The sequence below is a fragment of the Poromitra crassiceps genome, assembly GCF_964638095.1.
Source record: "Poromitra crassiceps genome assembly, chromosome: 8".
Lineage (NCBI taxonomy): Eukaryota > Metazoa > Chordata > Actinopteri > Beryciformes > Melamphaidae > Poromitra > Poromitra crassiceps.
Window position 1 is genome coordinate 36,012,155 of NC_139629.1, and position 19,334 is coordinate 36,031,488.

Genomic DNA, 19,334 nt, shown 5'->3' on the forward strand with positions numbered 1-19,334 from the left:
CAAGCAGGGGGGGGGGATCCATTACTCATCAATGTGAAGCCAAAATCATTATTTAATCATTATATTTAGTTTTGTTAAAACAGGCTGAAACAAGCAGCCCTCCTCATAACCACTTGTGAAAAGCTATAACCTAAAAGCAGTATAGTGTAAATGGCAAATCAACTTATAAACTATTCTACTACCTCAACTGAAAATGAGCCAGCAAAAATGTCTTCAACATTTTATTTATGACATTCCAACAGGAAATGGGGTAGATCTCAGATGCAGCTCGGGACAAAATACAACGAGAAGCAGTTCAGCGCAAACTCCCTGAACAGAGTTGGCTGCTCACTGTCCCCATTTTAATGTCAATGACATATGTCGAGTCCGTGAGGACGTCACACCCACAAGCCCACTCTGATCCGGAGATGTCACCTCACCTCACGGATTCTCTATTCATTTACTGGGGATACTTGTGACTATATGCTGCTCGAGTGGGAAAAACCTAGAAAACAGCCACAGCAATGGGGAGCAAAAGCTGATACCTACCAGTGTTTTCCTGAGAATAGATATTCAATAAACTAGGATTGGATTTAGACTTTGGCTAACACACATTATAGACTAATTTCATTAATAACATCAGAAAATAGTAGAATTTTATTCTGCGATGTCAATAGCCAGGTATTTAGTTGGGAAATACATCAAAGTAAATCATTCAGCACTATTGTATTATTACCATTTTGTCATGTAAATATCATAAGAATGTAAGATAACGTCAACAATTAGTACCGAAAATCAGAAGTGCAAATATAAAAAGATGCATCAATAAATAGCGAGAACAACAAATCACCCTGGCTCCTAAATGTCCCGTCTCAAAAAAACATTCACATACAGTAGACTTAGAATTTCAGCCAAAGCTTCGCATCTCAATACTGCCAAGACAACATACAATCAACCAGTCTATCAGATTTTTGGCAATGCTGTCAATTGTTCAAATGTCAAAACTTTCCAAATCTGCACCAAAACATACAAATTGTGCAACATTCTTGAAACAAAACAAACTAGAACAGACATTCAATCTTAAATTAATTTGACTGTGGGACCAGCAAAAATGCAAACCAATTCAGAATGTTCTTTTCAGCTCCTTCAATTATTCTTTTTTCAGTGCAAAAAAAAAAAAAAAAAAGAAGCGCTCAGTTGTGAAAGTACTAAGGTATTAAACAAAAGATCAATCATTTCATTTACACTGACGTATTACATTAACCATAACAGTGCTTAATGTACTCTGTAGCGATATTAAATGTCAGTTTTATTGTCATAATCATTACTACCTTGCGGATTAGCCATGTAGTCACATCCATGCCCACATCCTGTGAGTTCAGGATTTCATATATACTTCTTGAAAGTAAAAAGAATCAATATCTAAACATGAAAGAGTACAAATAAGGCCCACAAACTCTTTTAAACTCATACTCTGTCCTTCAGTTACATTTAATTTATGCTCAATTAGTGTATTTCCCCTCACTATCCATGTTTTGGTCTGAGCTTGAGGGGTTTGACTCCACGTCCATGGCCTCCGAGTCCTTCCCATTTGTCTGTTTGTCAACACATTTGTCAGTGCTGGCCAGTGCCCCGTTGGCCTGTGTTGTTTGCCCCTGCTCCTCGTTATCCGGCACGTTATTAAAGTCAGTCCTTGGGATTTTTTCCTCCCTTCCCGAGGAGAGCGAGGGCGAGTGTTTAGAACAACCTTCAGGCTTGGTCTTAAGGGGCGTCGACACCGACGGGCTTGTTTGACCAGCAGCTTTGTTATTTGAAATGACCGCTTCCTCCTTCTGCCCGTTGGCAACGTCTCTGGCAGGACTGTCGCCCGGCAGCCCCCCGTTATCCTCCCTCTTCTTCTTCGGTGGTTTTTCTAACTCGATGTCTCCATCGGGTGGTGTACTGCTCACCGGTTCCTGGATGGTGTCCTTGGGTTTGCTGGGTTCTCTGCACTCCGGTTTGCCGGGTTCTCTGCACTCCGCCTCGGTCTCAACTTTCCCCGGCACAGCGTTGGGAACGGCCGACTGGTCCATTTCGACAACGTCCTCGTCGGTACAGCCATTCCCGTTCTCCAAAAGTTCATCCTCAGATTCAATCTCCGTATTTCCGTTTCCAACCGTCCCAGCTTCTGGTTTTGGCTCAGAAGAAGCATCATCAGAGAGTTTGTCTTTATCGGTTCCTTTCTGAACCTCTGCCACGTTATCCAGCCCACCCACATCCTCTTTCTGTGCTCCACCTGCCTCTCCATCTTTGCCTTTAGCCCGCGGAGAGACTTCCTCCCTTCCATCTCCATTCCCCAAAGCCTCAGATCTCTTGTCTGCTTTCTTGAACTGTTTCTGCATCTTTCTGGGGCACCACACAAACTTATCCTTTGGCTCAAAGTGAAGGTAGGCAAAGCGCAGAAGCTCTTGGCGCTTCTGCTTGTCCAGCACGGCAAACAGGAAGTAGTCGAGGACGCTGCGTTTAACACTGCTGAGGTTCTTCTTGACCAGAGTCTCTTCCAGAAAGAAGCGCACAAGCGGGGCCTGATAGTGCTCAAAGCCCAGCTCTCCTAGGCTCTTCAGGATGCGAGTGATGCGTAGATTGTTGTGCATATTCCTGAGGGAGATGAAAGAGTTGTGAGCTGAAATGAAATGAAGATATACATCTTTGAAAGTTACCGGCATGAAAATACTTGAAACGTACCGTTCAAGGTTTCCAAAACGCTCCTTCCAATTTTCAGCGCGTTTCACTTCGCCCGTCTCTCTGTTGACCACCTGGATGCCGTAGAAGCCCATCATGAGTTCATAGGACTCCACCAGCCGCCTTTTGGCCTCGTCGCTCTTCTTGAAGGCCTGAGGAGGAGACACGGTGGAGATGAGACTCTGGATGAGACGGAACATTTCAGGACAACATCTCCACAGCTTCAACTCACATTTACGCTCTCGACGACCCACATGGTCATTGTTCAGCCAGAGTTGAATCATGCTTAACTTTTGATCTGTTCCTTACTGGACATACGGTTGACAGAAAAGATGGCGATTTGCTTGTACTGTCAACTCCTAAACGTTGTGCAAATTGATTGACCACATGTTACAGGACCATGGCACAATTCATACCACCATCTCCCTTGACTTTGAATATTTTATAACATTTCTAGTTAGCCAGCTGTTAGTGCAGCACTGTGTTAAACATGGTTTTATGGCTGCATGACACATTGCCGGTCTAATCATGCAAATAAATCATACATTTGTTATCCAAATAGTCATTACATGCAAGTGTGTGCCTGATGCCCGAGGTGTTTATTCACCTCGTGACGTGCATGAAAAAGCCTTTCATTCAGGCAGCATACTGCAGACTGTGCCCTCTTTCCAATACATTGAATTGTTTCTGATCAAATATATCGTTTCAGATCAATATATAGTCAAGGGCTTTCATGATCAGGCAGCTGCAATGGTGCTCAGCCAATCACCAAATCTCATTGAGAAAGCCTATCGACCCAATTATGATCACCGGCCGATTGGTTGATGCATCTCTATGACATACTAGGTGCTTGTATTGGAAAGGCTGGTGATGGGGAATGAAGAGGAGTGGGAGGGCTCTCCAATTAAGCTGTGACTTTGCTGCAGCTGCCCTCTGTAGCCGTTCTGCAGAGGCCGCTGTGTTTCTGCTCATACGCATTTGGTTGATCTCAATCGAAGATGTGAAATGGTGCTAATCCTTTGGGTTTAACTACAGGCATTTCCTCTAGGATATCTTCAGATAACTAGACTGACGGAGCAAAGTCAAAAGGCTTTTGAATGTGGAAGAAATATTTAACTGGACTGCAGGATGAACAGCATGAATACAATTAAACAATTATGAAGCAAAAATATTTAGAGTTCGAAATTGACCATGCAAAAACCAAATACGACTTTGAATTTAAGAATTCTGCTGCTCACACTGAGAGCCTTGTGTGTTATTTACTTCTCCTTGATGCATAACTAATTGCTCGGATGATGATTCATTTAATTAAAGGCCTCTTGTCCACTCACCACAATCTCCTTCTTGGTGAGTTCTGAAGCCATGTAATTAACCCCTGGTTCTCGCAGTGGAAACAGCCTTCAAATGATGGAGGGTCCAAGAAACAAACAGCACAAAACCAATGAACATGTGATGAATAGTCATTCTGACGCTTCTACACCGATAACGAGTTGTTGCTTTTGACTATTCCAACAATGCTCAGAGCAGCAGCAGCAACGATGATGCCGTCACTTCACCAACTACAGAAATGCAGTACAGTTAGAGCCTCTGAAGTACTGGCAGCTGCAGCAATCTCCTTTTAAACCGCTCTGCTCTGAAATCAGGCATGGCGCCTGACACCGTTAAGCCCTGTATATCCTCATAATACTTGTCTTAGAAGCTTGAATCAGTAAACTGACCATCTTTCAGGGGACACCACTAGGGCTGTCAATCTCCCTCTATAATCAAATTCGAATTTCAGTGCTTTATACATTTTAATATTCGAATTATATTCGAATATTTTAATTAATTTTTTAATTGAATTAAAAAAAAAAAAAAAAAAAAATTTGGGTCTGAGTGAATTGTTGTCTTCTCTTATGTTGTGTTCTGATTCTAAATATAGCTGAATCTTTGGGTTTGACCAAGTAAAACTTTTTCTAAGCATTTTACCAAATGTAGATGGAAAAGTGAATGGTGGATGAATATTCAAAATAATATTAGGCTTATCACAAATAGTCCAGCAATGATGTATATTTAAGAAAACATGTTCCTTGTACAATGTACATACATTCATTGCATTAGAAAATAGGTCAGATAACCAGAGCTTAGTTAATATTCATCAGTGATGTATTGGTGCTGTCTGAAATGCTAAAATAAAATAATTGATAATAAAAAAGACACAGCCTTTGTTTGAGCTCCTTATCAATAAACAAATAAGTAAACTTTGCCAAAACAACAATCAGCCATGAACAACAAAAAAATCAGTCACGTATTGCACTTAAGAGCTATAGGTTTACATTCAGTATAGCAGCTTCAACAGTCAACTTCAGTTAACAATGAATGAACATACATTTTAAGAGCTACAGGTAGGTTTACATCAGTATAGCAGCTTCAACAGTCAACTTCAGTTAACACTCTTTTCTTCAAGTATGTTGTCAGAACTTGTCACTGTTCTAGTGTTCTAAAAAAAAAAAAAAAAAAAAATTTAATAAAAAAATATTCGTTTTAAAAAAATAATAATAATCGAATTTCGTTCATAATTATTAAATTCGAATAATATTCGAATATCAAAATTCGTTTCAACAGCCCTAGACACCACACATTATCAATGGAGGAAGGTAGAAGCGTCAGCTCCAATTTGTTCATCTGTCAAATCTCAATTTAAGGATCAGCTGACACTATAGACCAATTAAATGGTGGTACATTTGAACTGTGATTGATTAGTTTGATTATTAGCACTTAGTAAGCAGGTTATTTTCTATGTTTTGGTTTAGTGAAATAACTAAAGTGGCAAGAATATTCATGGATCCATCAAGCACTGTGGCTATTGCATGAAAGAGTTATAATAACCAGTCATTCATTTTATTTAGAGCACGCAGATTTGAGCAATACATACCACTGGATGTAGGAATGAACTCTCTCCAGTCTCTTGTAATCAGTTTTCCATTCTTTATGAAATGATTCAATGTAGACATCTGTCCAAATTAAGCAAAAAAATGCATCACACTGTTACAGGCAGAACTTTTCAACACATTGAAAATAAGAATTATGTTGAATTAAAGTTCAATGTTACCATCAGGAGAGGAGGGGAATTGATTGAGATAGAATTTCAAGTTGGTCATTTTGTCTTCTGAGCACTCGTCATCTGTGAGATTCTATAAAAAGGACAGACACCATAATTAGGTCACTCTAAATTGTGACAGATATGATATTTTGTGTTTGGAGGTTTGACTTACTGGGTAGCCTCGTCTGTAGTTCTGCATGTCCTTTGCTGCCCGTATGTTTCTAGGCGTATGATGCCACTGCAAAGGTTTGTATGCAAATAAGATTGAATTAACGTTCAGGGTTAACACAAATGTCTGAATGGGGTAAATTATGGGCGAATATCATTATGATAAATAGTTAGTCGATTAATCCTAATTTGGAACTAAGATGGAACGTCATCATTCGTTGTCTCTGCGAGGGCTGCTTTCAATTGCGTCGTTGGAAAGCTAATTAGCTTAACGTTAATTAACCTTAGCGAGCAAACCTCAACCTAGCCAGCATCTTAACTTACATTAGGCCAAGCTAACCCATTCTCTCCTTCAGCAAATGGGCTCACAATATTCATTTAGCTGGAATAATGCTAACTCACTCATAACAAACGAAACACTAAAACATAACCATTTACGATTTTCAGGTAAACGACCTGGCCCATCAAACGTCATCTAACGCCAGTGGCTAGCTAGCTAAGCTATCTAAGCTATCTAGCGTTAGTTAGCAAGCCTGCAGCAGTGAAGCAGAAAGCTAGCGTTAGCTATCTAATGCTAATAGTTGCCAAGTGCTAAAACAATTAGCAAGCTTGATAGGCCTTAGTCAAATTAATCTTCGGCTTTCAATAACCGTATTACTTGCACCTACTAAAGTCCAAGACGTCTTGTTTTTGTCTTGACTTGAACGACGGGTCTGGCTCTCTCTCTCTCCAGCCGGGTCGTCTCCATCACTCTCTGTGTCCCAGGTCGAATCATACTCGCACACGCAGTCGTCCTCCATCATTCTAAAATATGATATGACTAGATAAAGCAAAAATAAAGACGAAATCTGGTTTCGCACTATAATCTGGCATGAGTCAAGTTAAACTTGTATAAGTGCGATGGGGACGACCCTATCCATCCGTCCTTCCAGCTTTACATAGTCACAGCAACAGCACAGCACAGCACCGATGGTGGCTGCAGTACTACTGCTGCCTTCAGGTACTCCTCGTAAACATCAAACTTGCACTGTCCCTGAAATAAATAAATAAATAAACTTGCACATTTATACGACTTGACACAATTTGCAGTGCTTCTGGTCGGAAATAACCATTGAAATAACACAGTGATCCTGTCACAAAAGTAGACATTAGATTGCCGCAGTATTAGTTTACAAATCAAGCAGGACACAGCTACTATAGCAGCATAACTTAGAAGAGAGAATGCACGAAAGTTGATGTTTGAATTAAGATATTAATAATTAGCCAAAATGTGGTACGGTAAACCTCCCATCTCGGCAACCCACGTCTTATTTAGCACTTTGTTGTATCGCTCTTCTGAATTCCCGACAGACACGGAAGGTATCACACTAACTGGACTACAAAGTGCAACCCACGTGACATCACCGAATGTCGTGACGAGGGAGGCTATCCCAAAGACGTTTGAACCGGTGAGTTACACCTTTCAACTACAGTAGGTTGAAGATATTTTAATCGGCGGTGCTCTTAGGAAAAATAAATATTAATCCTATAGACGGTTTTCACGGAATTGTGTTGCTAGTAGGGAAACTCGGTTTGAAACCGATCGTATTTCCTGTCAGCAAATACTGCAACAGGATTGTAAGCTATAGGGGCAATTTAGAATGTGTATGTTGTCAAGTTAAAACCCATCTAGAATATATTTTAGAACAATGGTTCTCAAAGTGGCAAAACATCTAAAAGTGTGACGATCCTCCCACCCTGTCTTGCAGGAGCCTGCTGGGGTCATTATTAGGCTGATTGGGTGCACCTGGGAAGTGGTCCCGATGCACTCATTGGGCTTAAGATTAAGAAGGCCCAGGGGCACCCAATGGGAGGGTCATCACAAAAGCTAAAATATGGGGGACCCTGAGACTATATCAGATGAGGGTCACGGTCAGTGGTCTACTCAGTTTAGGGGTCCTCCTTGATGTGAAAAAGTTTGACAAGTACTGTTTTAGAAGGATACTATAGAAGTCACAAAAAAACTACTATTATCACCTAATATTATAGCAATGGTGATAATAAAAAAAGACAAGGTTTGATACTAAAAAATCACTATTTGGTATAGCCTACTGCAGCCACACTAACTCCCCATAAATATATAGGATGATGTATGCTATAGCAGCATACATTACATTAGAGCAATTCAGAAATTATGTGGTATTTAAATCCAGGAGTTGACGAGAAGCCTTTGAGCAGGCGGAGGCCACTTGAGTCTATAGTCAGGCCTTTATGTATGAATGGGGGATAGGCTAAAACCAAACCACCAGAATCAGCATGTTTGTCAATTGTAAACATACAGATTGGCTATAGCTACTTCTGGGTGCAACTGCTGTTCAGGTGAAACCACTCTTTGAACTCTAACTACTCCTTCATACTTTAAATTTGAGCTGAACCCAAAAATGAATTTTCTTTTCTTTTAGTTCAAATACCTGGGTATGCAGTGCACCTATTTAATAATGTATGCAAACAAAATCACAAAAGTCTAATTTCTTTAGTTGTTCACACTTTTTACATCAAAAGTTCATTTTTCAAGATTTCATTGATAACAGTAATGTACAGTTTGCTGACGTCACCTAGTACTATTAAATTTCTACCCCATTTCAACCAATCATATCACGACATGCAGCTGTCAATCAAATCTTCATTTCAGGATAATTTTCTCTTCCAAAAGAAAGAGAAAATGGCGCCTAGTGCCTGTCATCTGGCAGAATTCCTATCCCATAAACTAACTACTAACTTGGCCAATTGTTAGAAACATGAACAAAAACCAAAAACAATAATCTCTAAGAATGCAAAGAAATGTAACTGGCTCGTTAAAACACGCATTCCAGGAATATTATTTACATTTATAACGATAATGGCGCGTCTCTGAGCCTGACAGCCTCCCTGGCTGTACCGCGGAGTACCAGGCAGCCAGGCTGCTTCGTGCGGAGCGAGCGGACAATCCAATGCATGGGTGCTGCCCGCCCGCCTGGAAACTCTGAGAGACGACCCCTGACAGCCAGGGAGGCTGTTGTATTTAGCAGGCTGTACTTTTGACTAAATTCACACATTTTAAAACTGTGACAGTTCACGCAACTTTAACACTACAACTATACATCAGACCCTTGAGCTACTTCTGCTTTCATTCACAATGTCTAAATATAATCGATGTCATGTATAGTTTTTTGCGATATTAACGTTTGTTGAGCACAGCTTTGAAGCATATTTCATAGGCTACGAGCTTCTGCCGCAGTGGCACTGAAATAATACAGCAAGCATAGCACACCGTGTACTGAGTCTAGCATTTTTCAGCTCTGTTACATCAGCCAGAATGAACTTGTCTGCTTGTGTTGGTTGAACACACACACACACACACACACACACACACACACACACACACACACACATACACACACACACTCTCTCTCTCTCACACTCACTCACTCACTCACTCACTCACACACACACACACACACACACACACACACACACACACACACACACACACACAGAGTGCAATCTATCCAGTAATCAAGCCTATAGAGGTCTGATTGTAACTGTCTTGTATAATGTAAGTATTAATATCCTAACCTAGATGCAGGTTTCATAGTGTACGGATCACTGGCACAAAATACACATTCAGAGGTGTGAATGTATAATTGGAGCATGATATCATCTTCTTTGACAGTAATTGGACAGTTACATTTCCACATGAGTGTATATCGCTCGCACCATTAGAAGGTATAAATAGAATCCTGTATGATCACAGGGAATTGAATGTTGAATGGCCGCTGGTTTTGGGTTTCTATTTTTGGTCTTAGTTACTGTGGAAACTGCAGCGCTCTGCAGGCATCCCATATCTGCTGTTGCTTTTTAGTGCCGCCGCTACACTGCATGCATCCAAGCCTAAAGCCTTATTCTAATTCAGTTTGATATTGATAGAAAGATTAACATATGCATGGATCTGTGGAACCAGTGGGACCATAATGACATGCAATTGGCTTGTGTGTGTGTGTGTGTGTGTGTGTGTGTGTGTGTGTGTGTGTGTGTGTGTGTGTGTGTGTGTGTGTGTGTGTGTGTGTGCGTGCATGCGTGCGTGTGTGTGCACATGCATGTGCAAGGGAGGGATTTGGCAGGGATTGCAAGAGGAGCTCACCACTTTAGCGCCCCCTGGTGACTGTGAGTGTGTTGCTGAGAACCGAGGAACTGAAATGAAAAGAAACGCTTTAAAGGTGCACCATGTAGGATTTGTACACATTAATCTTGATGCCTCCTTGGTATAATTACTACAAACAAATGAGACTGTGTGTGGTTCCGAAAATGTCTAGCCTCTATCTCATGGCAACGGTGTCGTTGGTGCAAGCTTGTTTCTCTGAATTAAAACCGCATTTCCCATAACCCCCTTTGTGCCCTCTTGCAAAGAGAATGCTGCTCCCCCTCCCACCCCTGCTTTGCTGTAGAGGATAAATAGATCATGGAAGTGATTTCTTTAGGTTGGCCAGTCTCTCCTCCCGCTGCCTGCGCCGTGCCCACAGCATCATCAAGGACTCATCTCACCCGGCTCATCATCTGTTCGTCCTCCTGCCCTCAGGTAGGAGATACAGGTCCATCCGCTCTAAAACTTCCAGGGTGCTTAACAGCTTTTTCCCACAAGCTGTCAGCCTGCTGAACACTACCCCTCGAAACACAACACACAAAATGTGTATGGGAAAATAAATGGCGGATGAAAATCTCTGGTACAGTGCTGAAGCAGGAAGTAGGCGGTCACTTTGCCTCTCTATAACAATGGCCGTCTACAGTATGTGTCATATACAGAGGCTGTTAAGCCACAAAGGGAGATAGCCTATATTGTACAGTCCAATACAGCTATCTCCCTTTGTAGAGACCCATACAGGCTGCCATGCTCTCCCTTGTTTACGGTAATTATACTAGAGTCTGGTAATTAATTATGGTAATGGTGTATAGCTGTTAAATTGTTACACGTCACACCTTTAACAGGACTGTTGTCATGACTGTAAATGTGAGTGTTGTTAGCAGTGTAGAACATCCAGTCACACAGAAGATAATCCAACATTATTTACTGCCATCGCTGACACACCAACAACACCCTCTTAAAACTCACAAAGTTGATACCTGTGTTGTCAGTGCTCAGGGCAAAGCCTGCATGACTGATCAGAACCATAGCATGCCTTTTTCAATATTTAATGTTGTGGATTACGAGCATCAAGACACGCACGCACACGCGCACACACACACACACACACACACACACACACACACACACTCTCACACTCTCTCTGAGGCTTTTAATATTTAATATACAGGTGTTGCTTCTAATGGATCTGTGGATTTGTTCAAAGCTCTTAGCTCACTGTACCCGTTCTTGTGCAAAATGTCTGCATAAAGCCCCGTTCACACCATACGCCGAAGCAACGCTCAACCTAAGCTCAACCTACGCTGAACCCACAAGTTTCATTTAGGCGTCCTTGTTAACAGGCGAGGTCGTTCGCACCACCCCGCGCGCGCGTGTCACGCTGAAGCCACGCTCACGCTTTGCTCAAGCGATGGTTCAGGATTCAGTCCTATTTCCCAAGCGTGACGCGTGAAGCTTGAAGCTGCCAGGACATGAAGTCAATGGGAGTTGTGGGCGGGTTCAAGGTGCGCCGAGGAGGCGCTGAGAGGAAAAGAGAAGGCTTCTTGTGTGAACGGTGAGGCGTCAGTTCAGCTTGTGCCTGCCTCAAGCTTCAGCTCTGCTACGTTCGGCGGTATGAACTAAAAGTCACCGTGTGAAAGAGGTTGTGTGTGACCGTAGTGTGTGACATGTGTTGTTCACGTCTACTCTGGCATGGCTCCAATGCCTTTGTTTACCCTTGAGCGGCCATACCTTTGCATTTAGTGGTGCAGGCTACATGAAACGATCCAGTTCAAAAAGTGGCCAACGGCAGCAACAACAACAACAACAACAACAACACTATTAGCATCTCTAACTGCCGCAGATCGTACATAACAACCCGATCATATTCCAGTTCTCTCCAACAGTACAGTAGGCTGCACTATCATATAATAATGTTTCACTTGTTATATAATTGATCTCTCTATTTTTGGAGATCCGAATATTGTAATCGCCTTCCGGTCCAGTTAGACCTCCTTTTCCGGCTGTTCTTTTCAGCTATTTTAGAACGTGCCTTGATGGCTTGGCATAAAACCTCCCCACAAATCCCCACAAATCTATAAATAATAATTGTGATGCTAGAAATGGTGGACAGATTAACTCCAGCCCGTATCATTCAGCCTCAGCTGTGAGACACGTTGGTTGTACAGCCAAGTGGCACTATCTTGGAAGTGGCACTATCTTGGGGAACTATCTTGGGAGAAAGTCACTTTATATCCAGAGCGGATGTGTCTTGTGTCACAGTGTGAAACAGCTCGTCATCAGGCAGCAGTACCGCTTTAGATTCTGGGGTGACAGCCACACATTTTAAGTTGCCGATACAGTAACTCACCCTTTCTGCGTCCATATTCACTCAATGACCATTATATTAGGTGCGTCCAGCATGTATGGGTGCAGCTATCTGTTGTGTGTCCGACTATGTCCCTCCTGTTAGAACCCCCCCCCCCCCCCCCCCCCAAAAAAAAAAACCTGTAGCCATTCTCTTCTGTTCTCCCCCCCGGGCACACTGTGGCACTCACAGGAATACACCATTCATGTCATGCATGTGGAGATACGGGCACTGCTGCTGTGCCTTGTGTCAACGCTCACACTGTGTGCTGTCATTCCAGGGGAGAGCATGGTGGAGCAGTCTACTACTGCTGCAGTCAGGGAGTGTCCCACCTATTGTACCATTTCAAACCCATTTGAAGCAAAACCAAGTAGGTGTGGCCATCTTTGATTAGACCTGCTGCCTTGAGCCAAATCCAAAATTGTATATCATCTGAAACTGTTTCTTTATTATGTTTTATTGTGTTAATATATTGATGTTTTTCTTTCGTGTTTATTTATTTTGTAGCATCGGCCTGCCGCAGGGACCACAGATGGAAACTAGCCCCTGGCTAAATCTGGCTTAATGTTAAATGTTCATTAATATGCATGATGCAAAAATCAATAAATCAATGAATCAATAAAATAAATAAATACCATGCTCAAAGTTGCATTGGTCACTCATTGTACAGTTCAGTTGAGGAGCAAGTAACTACAGGATTTCCTCAGTGACTAGCCTGCTGTATACTGTATCACAGAGCACAGGACTCACTGAGTGATATGTTTTGCAGCAGGGGTAGTGTGCCTGATAAACACACGATAAAATAGTAACCTTTGCTTCTGTCCTTATTTTCCATTTCATTCTCTGTGCTTGCTTGGCTTGTGGCACATAATGCGGACAGTGCATTTGATCAACCAGTTGTCAGGTTTGGTGCCGCTTCGCTTACTTTCTTTTATGAATTGTAGGCTCAGTGTAATTTCTAATCATACTGTTCCTGCAGGACTTCCCAACCATCCATACATTCTTGAAACCAGCTCAGAGCCAATGCTAAATTAATTATGATTTGTAATTGAATATCCAGGCTGAAGATGATTTATTTAAGTCTGCATTGATTATAAATGTTAGACGAAAGGAACCTTCACCATGGCTCTGCCGGTGACAGCCTTACGTTTTCGCGTTATCCGTCTGTCCTTACGGATGTCGGTCCGTGCATCCATCCCATCCTCATTAACACAATATCTCAGGAATGCCTTGAGGGAATTTCTTCAGATTTGGCACAAACATCCACTTGGACTCAAAGATGAACTGATTACCATTTGGTTGTCAAGGGTCAAGGTCACTGTGTGACCTCACAAAATACGTTGTTGGCCATAACTGAAGAATTAATACGCTAATTATGGCATTTGACACAAATGTCTAATAGGATAAAATGATTAATTTATGACATTTTATATGTAAAAGTTCAAAAGGTCAACCACTGTACGTATGAGAAAACAATCTTGGGTCATTCCACAAGGTTCTGTCACTTATTTTTGCAGACACCAAAATCCTTTCACTGGAAATTATTCGCTGGAATCTACATGACAATGACAATGAAAAACAAAAACGTAACAACTTGTAATAAATTCCTTCAAAGTCTTCACTACACATATTTTATCAGTCTGGACGGACACGGATGAGGGAACTGCAACTCGACTTGTTGACGGAGTCGTACAATACAACCGTGAGGTGGTTGTTTCTAGTTTTAAATGATGATGGTATCTTATAATTGTGAAGAGGTTGTTTTTTCAGCAAGCATATCCTTCTCTCTCTGTACTATTGTGTTCATAATTTACATATTTATTGGTACTTGAGAAAGACTGTCATGATGATGATGATAACAGCCTCAGTGAGACCAGACATTATGGCATTTAAGATTGAGCATCTCTTACAGTATAATAACCTTTTCCCTGCCAACCGGAGACATAAACCAGAACAACATGTCATTTTGTGGGGCTTACTGTCACAACGCTCTACAGTAATTCACTCGCTGACTTGTGGGTCTGTGTTCTAACATGCCTCTGTTGGTTTTAGGTGGGACACTTTCTCCCTGGCCGACCTGTCTCTTCCCTGTTCACCTGCCAATCCAACGTCTGGTAAGTGTGCCGATCATCACAGCTGAGCTCTATGAATGAGACCCACATCACAGAAGGTCAACAGGTTTCAGGTCGTCTCTAATCAACTTCACTATCGCCTCGCCCTCTATCCTTCTGCTCTCTTTCCATTTCTCTATTTCATTGGTTCCCAAACTGTGGTGGTCTGGCAAAGAATTGCAAAAAACTAAAAACTAAAAAAAAACAATATTTGGGAAATATCACTATTTTGAACATTTACGTTCCGAGGCTGCAGCAGGCTCAGTTTATTGCCAGAGGGACGTTTCTGGTATCATATAAAACTAGAAGACCTAAGGAATCGATTTGTACCAACCATCTCATGCTAGTTTGTCAGGAAGGTAGCTAAATAACACTCAAAATTTTGGCAAAATTTTGGCGAGTGGAATTCCCCCCCCCCCTGTCTGCTGCTATTGCATGGTTAAATCAGCCAATTTTATTTTATGGGGGCAGAGGGATGTTGGTATACGCAGTGGAACTGGTCCCTGGGAAATTTGGTTTGGTAGGTAGTGGTGGAACCCCTGCTCTATTTCATCGTCTTGTACTCCTGCGTCATCTCTGTCTCTCATTTCCTCTCCTCCTGGTACCTGTAGAAGCACAGCTCCCCCTCTCCTGCTCATTTCAATATACAAATCTGGCTTATATTGAGGAGATTAATTTTAACAAGCCCTCCTCCAGCATTTTGCCAGATTAGCATTTGATCCTGCAGAGTTGATGGATCAGCTTTGCTCCGTGGAGAAACATGCCTTCAGGCGCTTCTCTTCTCTGCACCATGCCGTGTGCATTTTTGAAGCGATTGTGCGTCATCTGCTCATTCACAGCTTCACCAGGCGTTGGAGTGCGCTTGTGGAGGAAATATGAAGGGGATACAACTTGGACATCCCATAATACCTCATGTGGTTCAGTGTTTAATGCGGCAAAATTATACTGTAACAATATAATGCAAAAGTTGATGAATAAATGGAATATTTTCCATGTAGGTTTTAATGAGCACTATAAGAGGATGATTAAAAAAAAAAAAAAAAAAATCTGAAGTAATTATGGTAAAAACAGGGCCCAAGGTAGACCTAATGAGCTAAAATCTTAATTTATGTTACAAATAATAGCAGGGGAATAGAAAGCTGGTATCGTCACACTTAGGAAAAAATATTTTCACCAAACAAGATGCTGTCGTCACTGAAGCTGACATGTGGTCCGTTTCCTTATGTCTCCATCAGTTCTATAAATCAAACAAACAGAATTTGGATTGGATGAAAATATTTCCTCAAAGAGAGAGGCAGTATACAAGCCTCGAGGGGTGGAGGAGGAAGAGCCAGGCCATCGACACGTCTCGTTTGTTTTCCTTTTTTCTGGTAAATCGCGTGCTGCTGATATGTCTCTGATCGGGAACCGGTCATGAGCTGTCTGGACGCAAACGGCAAAACCAAATCAATTGTAATGAAGCATCTCGTTGAGTTGAACGTGGTCCCTCTCAGCCTCGGCGACAGGGATTGATGGCACTCCTGGCTCGTTTCCTGGCCCCTAGGCTCTGAAAAGGGACGTGGTCACAAGCTGTGTGGATTGATGCGTGATGGCTGTTCGGACTGCAGGTTCCTCTCTCTTATCGGCTGAGATGTAATTCATTTATGGAGAGCTGGTTTGAATCACAACAGGGACTTGAGTGCGCTGATTTAGCCATTAACACAAAAACAGTGCCTCTGAGAGCAGGTTGCTCCGTTTGAGAGGAACAGAAGGCCCACACAGTGATCTGGCTGCAATAGCTTGTTACTGATGCGAATACCCACTGTGATGCTCACAAGGAAGGTGGTTCATCTGTATAGTTATACAGATTTCTTTCCGTGTTTGACTCATATATAGGCTATTTCTTTAATCCAGAATAAGAAAAACATAATGATGATAGGCTACACATCTTTGATGTTTTATTTGGCCTGCATCATTACATTTAACATATTAGCTTCAGCCTCAGTGACAGTCCAAGTCAGTGCTATGGTTAGAAATAACCATGGCAACCACAAGCATAGTAAAGCTGTTTAGTTAGTATGCACATCAATTCTCTAGTGCACAGGCACACATACACATGCTCACACACACACACACACACACACACACACACACACACACACACACACACACACACACACACACACACACACACACACACACACACACACACACACACACACCAATAAATTGACTCCCTGGAATTAAACAGAAGCAATACGTTTTCGTCTTCAAACCGATCAGGCACGGTCTTGATGCAAGGATTTGCATAACAGTTAAACAATAATTAAATTATTATGAAGTTGTAAAAAAAAAATGTTTTTATTGCAGGTGATGACAAAGTTATCAGTATAATCAAATGTATCATTACAAGATATATATGGCATGTTACTCAATATCCTTATGTGAGCGCTCCTGCTTGTTGCTGTCCATGGTGCTGGACGTTTTTCACACACACACACACACACACACACACACACACACACACACACACACACACACACACACACACACGCACACACTTTGCGCATGCGAGGAGGCAACGCTGAGGCCACTTGACAGAAACGGCTGACTGCGCGGAGAGCGTCGCTCTCAATGCGCACATGCGTATTTTTCATAATATATTTTAAATACGAGTTACATAAAAAACGTAAACGGCAAATTCGCAGACTTCCAGGCGTTATGTCTCTACATACCTCCTGTTGATAGCACATCTCCGGCTACAAGATTTCACGCAACAGGCTGGACCCCCATGCCATGTAGTCGTGTTGGAGGTGTAGGCTATTGAGCAGCACCGCCACCTGTAACCTGGAGCTCCGGAGTTTCGCCCGAGAGAGACCGAGGATGAAGAAGCAAAACGTTCGGACTCTGTCGCTCATCCTCTGCATGTTCTCCTACTTGCTGGTGGGCGCCGCGGTGTTTGACGCGCTGGAGTCGGAGTCGGAGAGCTCCCGCAGACGCGTCTTGGAGCAGAAGCGCACCGAGATGAAGAAGAAGTACCGCTTCTCCGAGCACGACTACCGAGAAATCGAGCGAGTGGTGCTGCAAGCGGAGCCCCACCGCGCCGGGAGACAGTGGAAATTTGCAGGCTCTTTTTACTTTGCCATAACTGTCATCACCACCATTGGTAAGTTTGATTACATTGTTTCTGTCTTATGTGATGAGGGATAATATTTAGCAGAGTGGATTTAACACAGTGGATACATGCATAGACTTTTGTTTACATTAGTAGCTTCAAAGTGATTCATTGATTGGTTGATTGAGTGGTTGATTGATTGATTGGTTGATTGAGAGAGAGAAAAAATAGAAAAAGGTAACCTAGACTGGGTACAAGGCAAGCTACCATGAAACACACATTTAGTAGTAGGCTAAATAGCTACAGAAAATGACACACTACAAATGCCACATTTTGTTATTTATTTAGACTAGTTTAAATGTATTTTATTTATCCATAATTTCCCATCAAATGTCTGCATCACAGTAACATTCATTTCCATCTCTCTCCATGAAGGTTATGGACATGCAGCACCAGGCACAGATGCAGGAAAGGTCTTCTGCATGTTCTACGCTGTGCTGGGCATTCCTCTCACTTTAGTCATGTTCCAGAGCCTGGGAGAAAGGATGAACACGTTTGTCCGCTATCTCCTGCGTAAGGCCAAGCAGTGCCTTGGCTTCCGACGCACCGAGGTGTCCATGGAAAACATGGTGCTGGTGGGCTTCCTGTCCTGCTTCGGCACGCTGTGCGTAGGGGCCGCGGCCTTCGCCCACTTTGAGGGATGGAGCTTCTTCCACGCGTACTACTACAGCTTCATCACGCTCACCACCATCGGCTTCGGGGACTTTGTGGCCCTGCAGAAAACGGAGGACCTCCAGGAGAAGACGCACTATGTGGCTTTCAGCTTCGTCTACATCCTGGTGGGGCTGACTGTTATCGGGGCCTTCCTGAACTTGGTGGTGCTCCGCTTCCTCACCATGAACACCGACGACGAGAAGAGGGACGCCCAGGAGAGGGCTTCGCAGAAGAGGGAGAGAGGCCTTCTGGACGCGACCCTGGGGCTCCGTGTCGTAGGGGAACAGCGCAGAGAAGGTCACAGGGAGAGGCCCAGGAGCAACATGGCGCACAGTCGTACACACAGTCCCCTTTTCCCGTCGATGGAGGAGGGAACCAGCCGCACCAACCTCATCGCATCTCCGGCAGAGGAGCAGAAGAGGAGGAGCAGCAGCACCCCCTGCAGGCAGAGGCTGCACTTTCAGATCAAGACCGGCAGGCACAGGCCGGAGTCCAGCCTGGGCTCCCTGTGCTCCTGCGTGTGCTACCGCACGGGAGTTTGTGATAGTCCCGTCATGTCACACAGTGAACACCCCGGCGGCCATATCAACTCGGTTTACTACAGCTCGATCTCTTATAAGATCCAGGGCTGCTCGCCAACCTCCAGGGACAACACCGGAGTCTCCTCCCCAGGAAGCACGCTCTCACCCGGGCACAGCTTCAGGGAGTTCCCTCGTTTTCGGAGGAAGTCAGTGTAGTGGCCAACCATAGTGAGGGACAGTGTTTGCACGGGCCGTATACACAGTATTTTCAATGACATTGTATTTTGTGGTGCACCTCTTTCTTTGCATGTCAGAAGGCAATGATTCCGTTTTATTAATACATTTTCTGTTGCTATTTAAAATGATTTTGTTTGCAAAACAAGAATAGGATTCATTCCTATTTATGTCACAGCAGTATTTATGTTTCCAATTCAGTTGTCT

The 19,334-nt window shown here is 42.9% G+C and overlaps 2 protein-coding genes across 2 annotated transcripts; one reads left to right on the forward strand and one right to left on the reverse strand.

Moving 5' to 3' along the window:
• Nucleotides 1-629: 629 nt before the first annotated feature.
• LOC310781351 (uncharacterized protein) lies at nt 630-6,855 on the reverse strand. The gene is made up of 7 exons (XM_083641963.1): nt 6,619-6,855; nt 5,955-6,020; nt 5,792-5,873; nt 5,615-5,693; nt 4,032-4,098; nt 2,704-2,852; nt 630-2,616 (listed from the first exon to the last, which is right to left on the reverse strand). Exons 1-7 carry the CDS (start codon nt 6,751-6,753, stop codon nt 1,482-1,484), a joined length of 1,713 nt encoding a protein of 570 aa, XP_083498089.1. The 5' UTR covers nt 6,754-6,855; the 3' UTR covers nt 630-1,481.
• Nucleotides 6,856-17,426: 10,571 nt separating this feature from the next.
• Nucleotides 17,427-19,109, forward strand: kcnk15 (potassium channel, subfamily K, member 15; the record flags this gene model as incomplete). Its single annotated transcript, XM_083641964.1, has 2 exons — nt 17,427-17,709; nt 18,094-19,109. 2 exons carry the CDS (start codon nt 17,427-17,429, stop codon nt 19,107-19,109), a joined length of 1,299 nt encoding a protein of 432 aa, XP_083498090.1.
• Nucleotides 19,110-19,334: the final 225 nt, after the last annotated feature.

Bases quoted from the DNA above. Each gene is read 5' to 3' on its own strand.
- LOC310781351 (XM_083641963.1), bottom strand. From the start codon at position 6,753: ATGATGGAGGACGACTGCGTGTGCGAGTATGATTCGACCTGGGACACA. The intron at 6,021-6,618 runs GTAGGTGCAAGT...AAACCTTTGCAG, and splicing joins ACAAGACGTCTTGGACTTTA to TGGCATCATACGCCTAGAAA. The intron at 5,874-5,954 runs GTAAGTCAAACC...TCCTTTTTATAG, and splicing joins ACTACAGACGAGGCTACCCA to AATCTCACAGATGACGAGTG.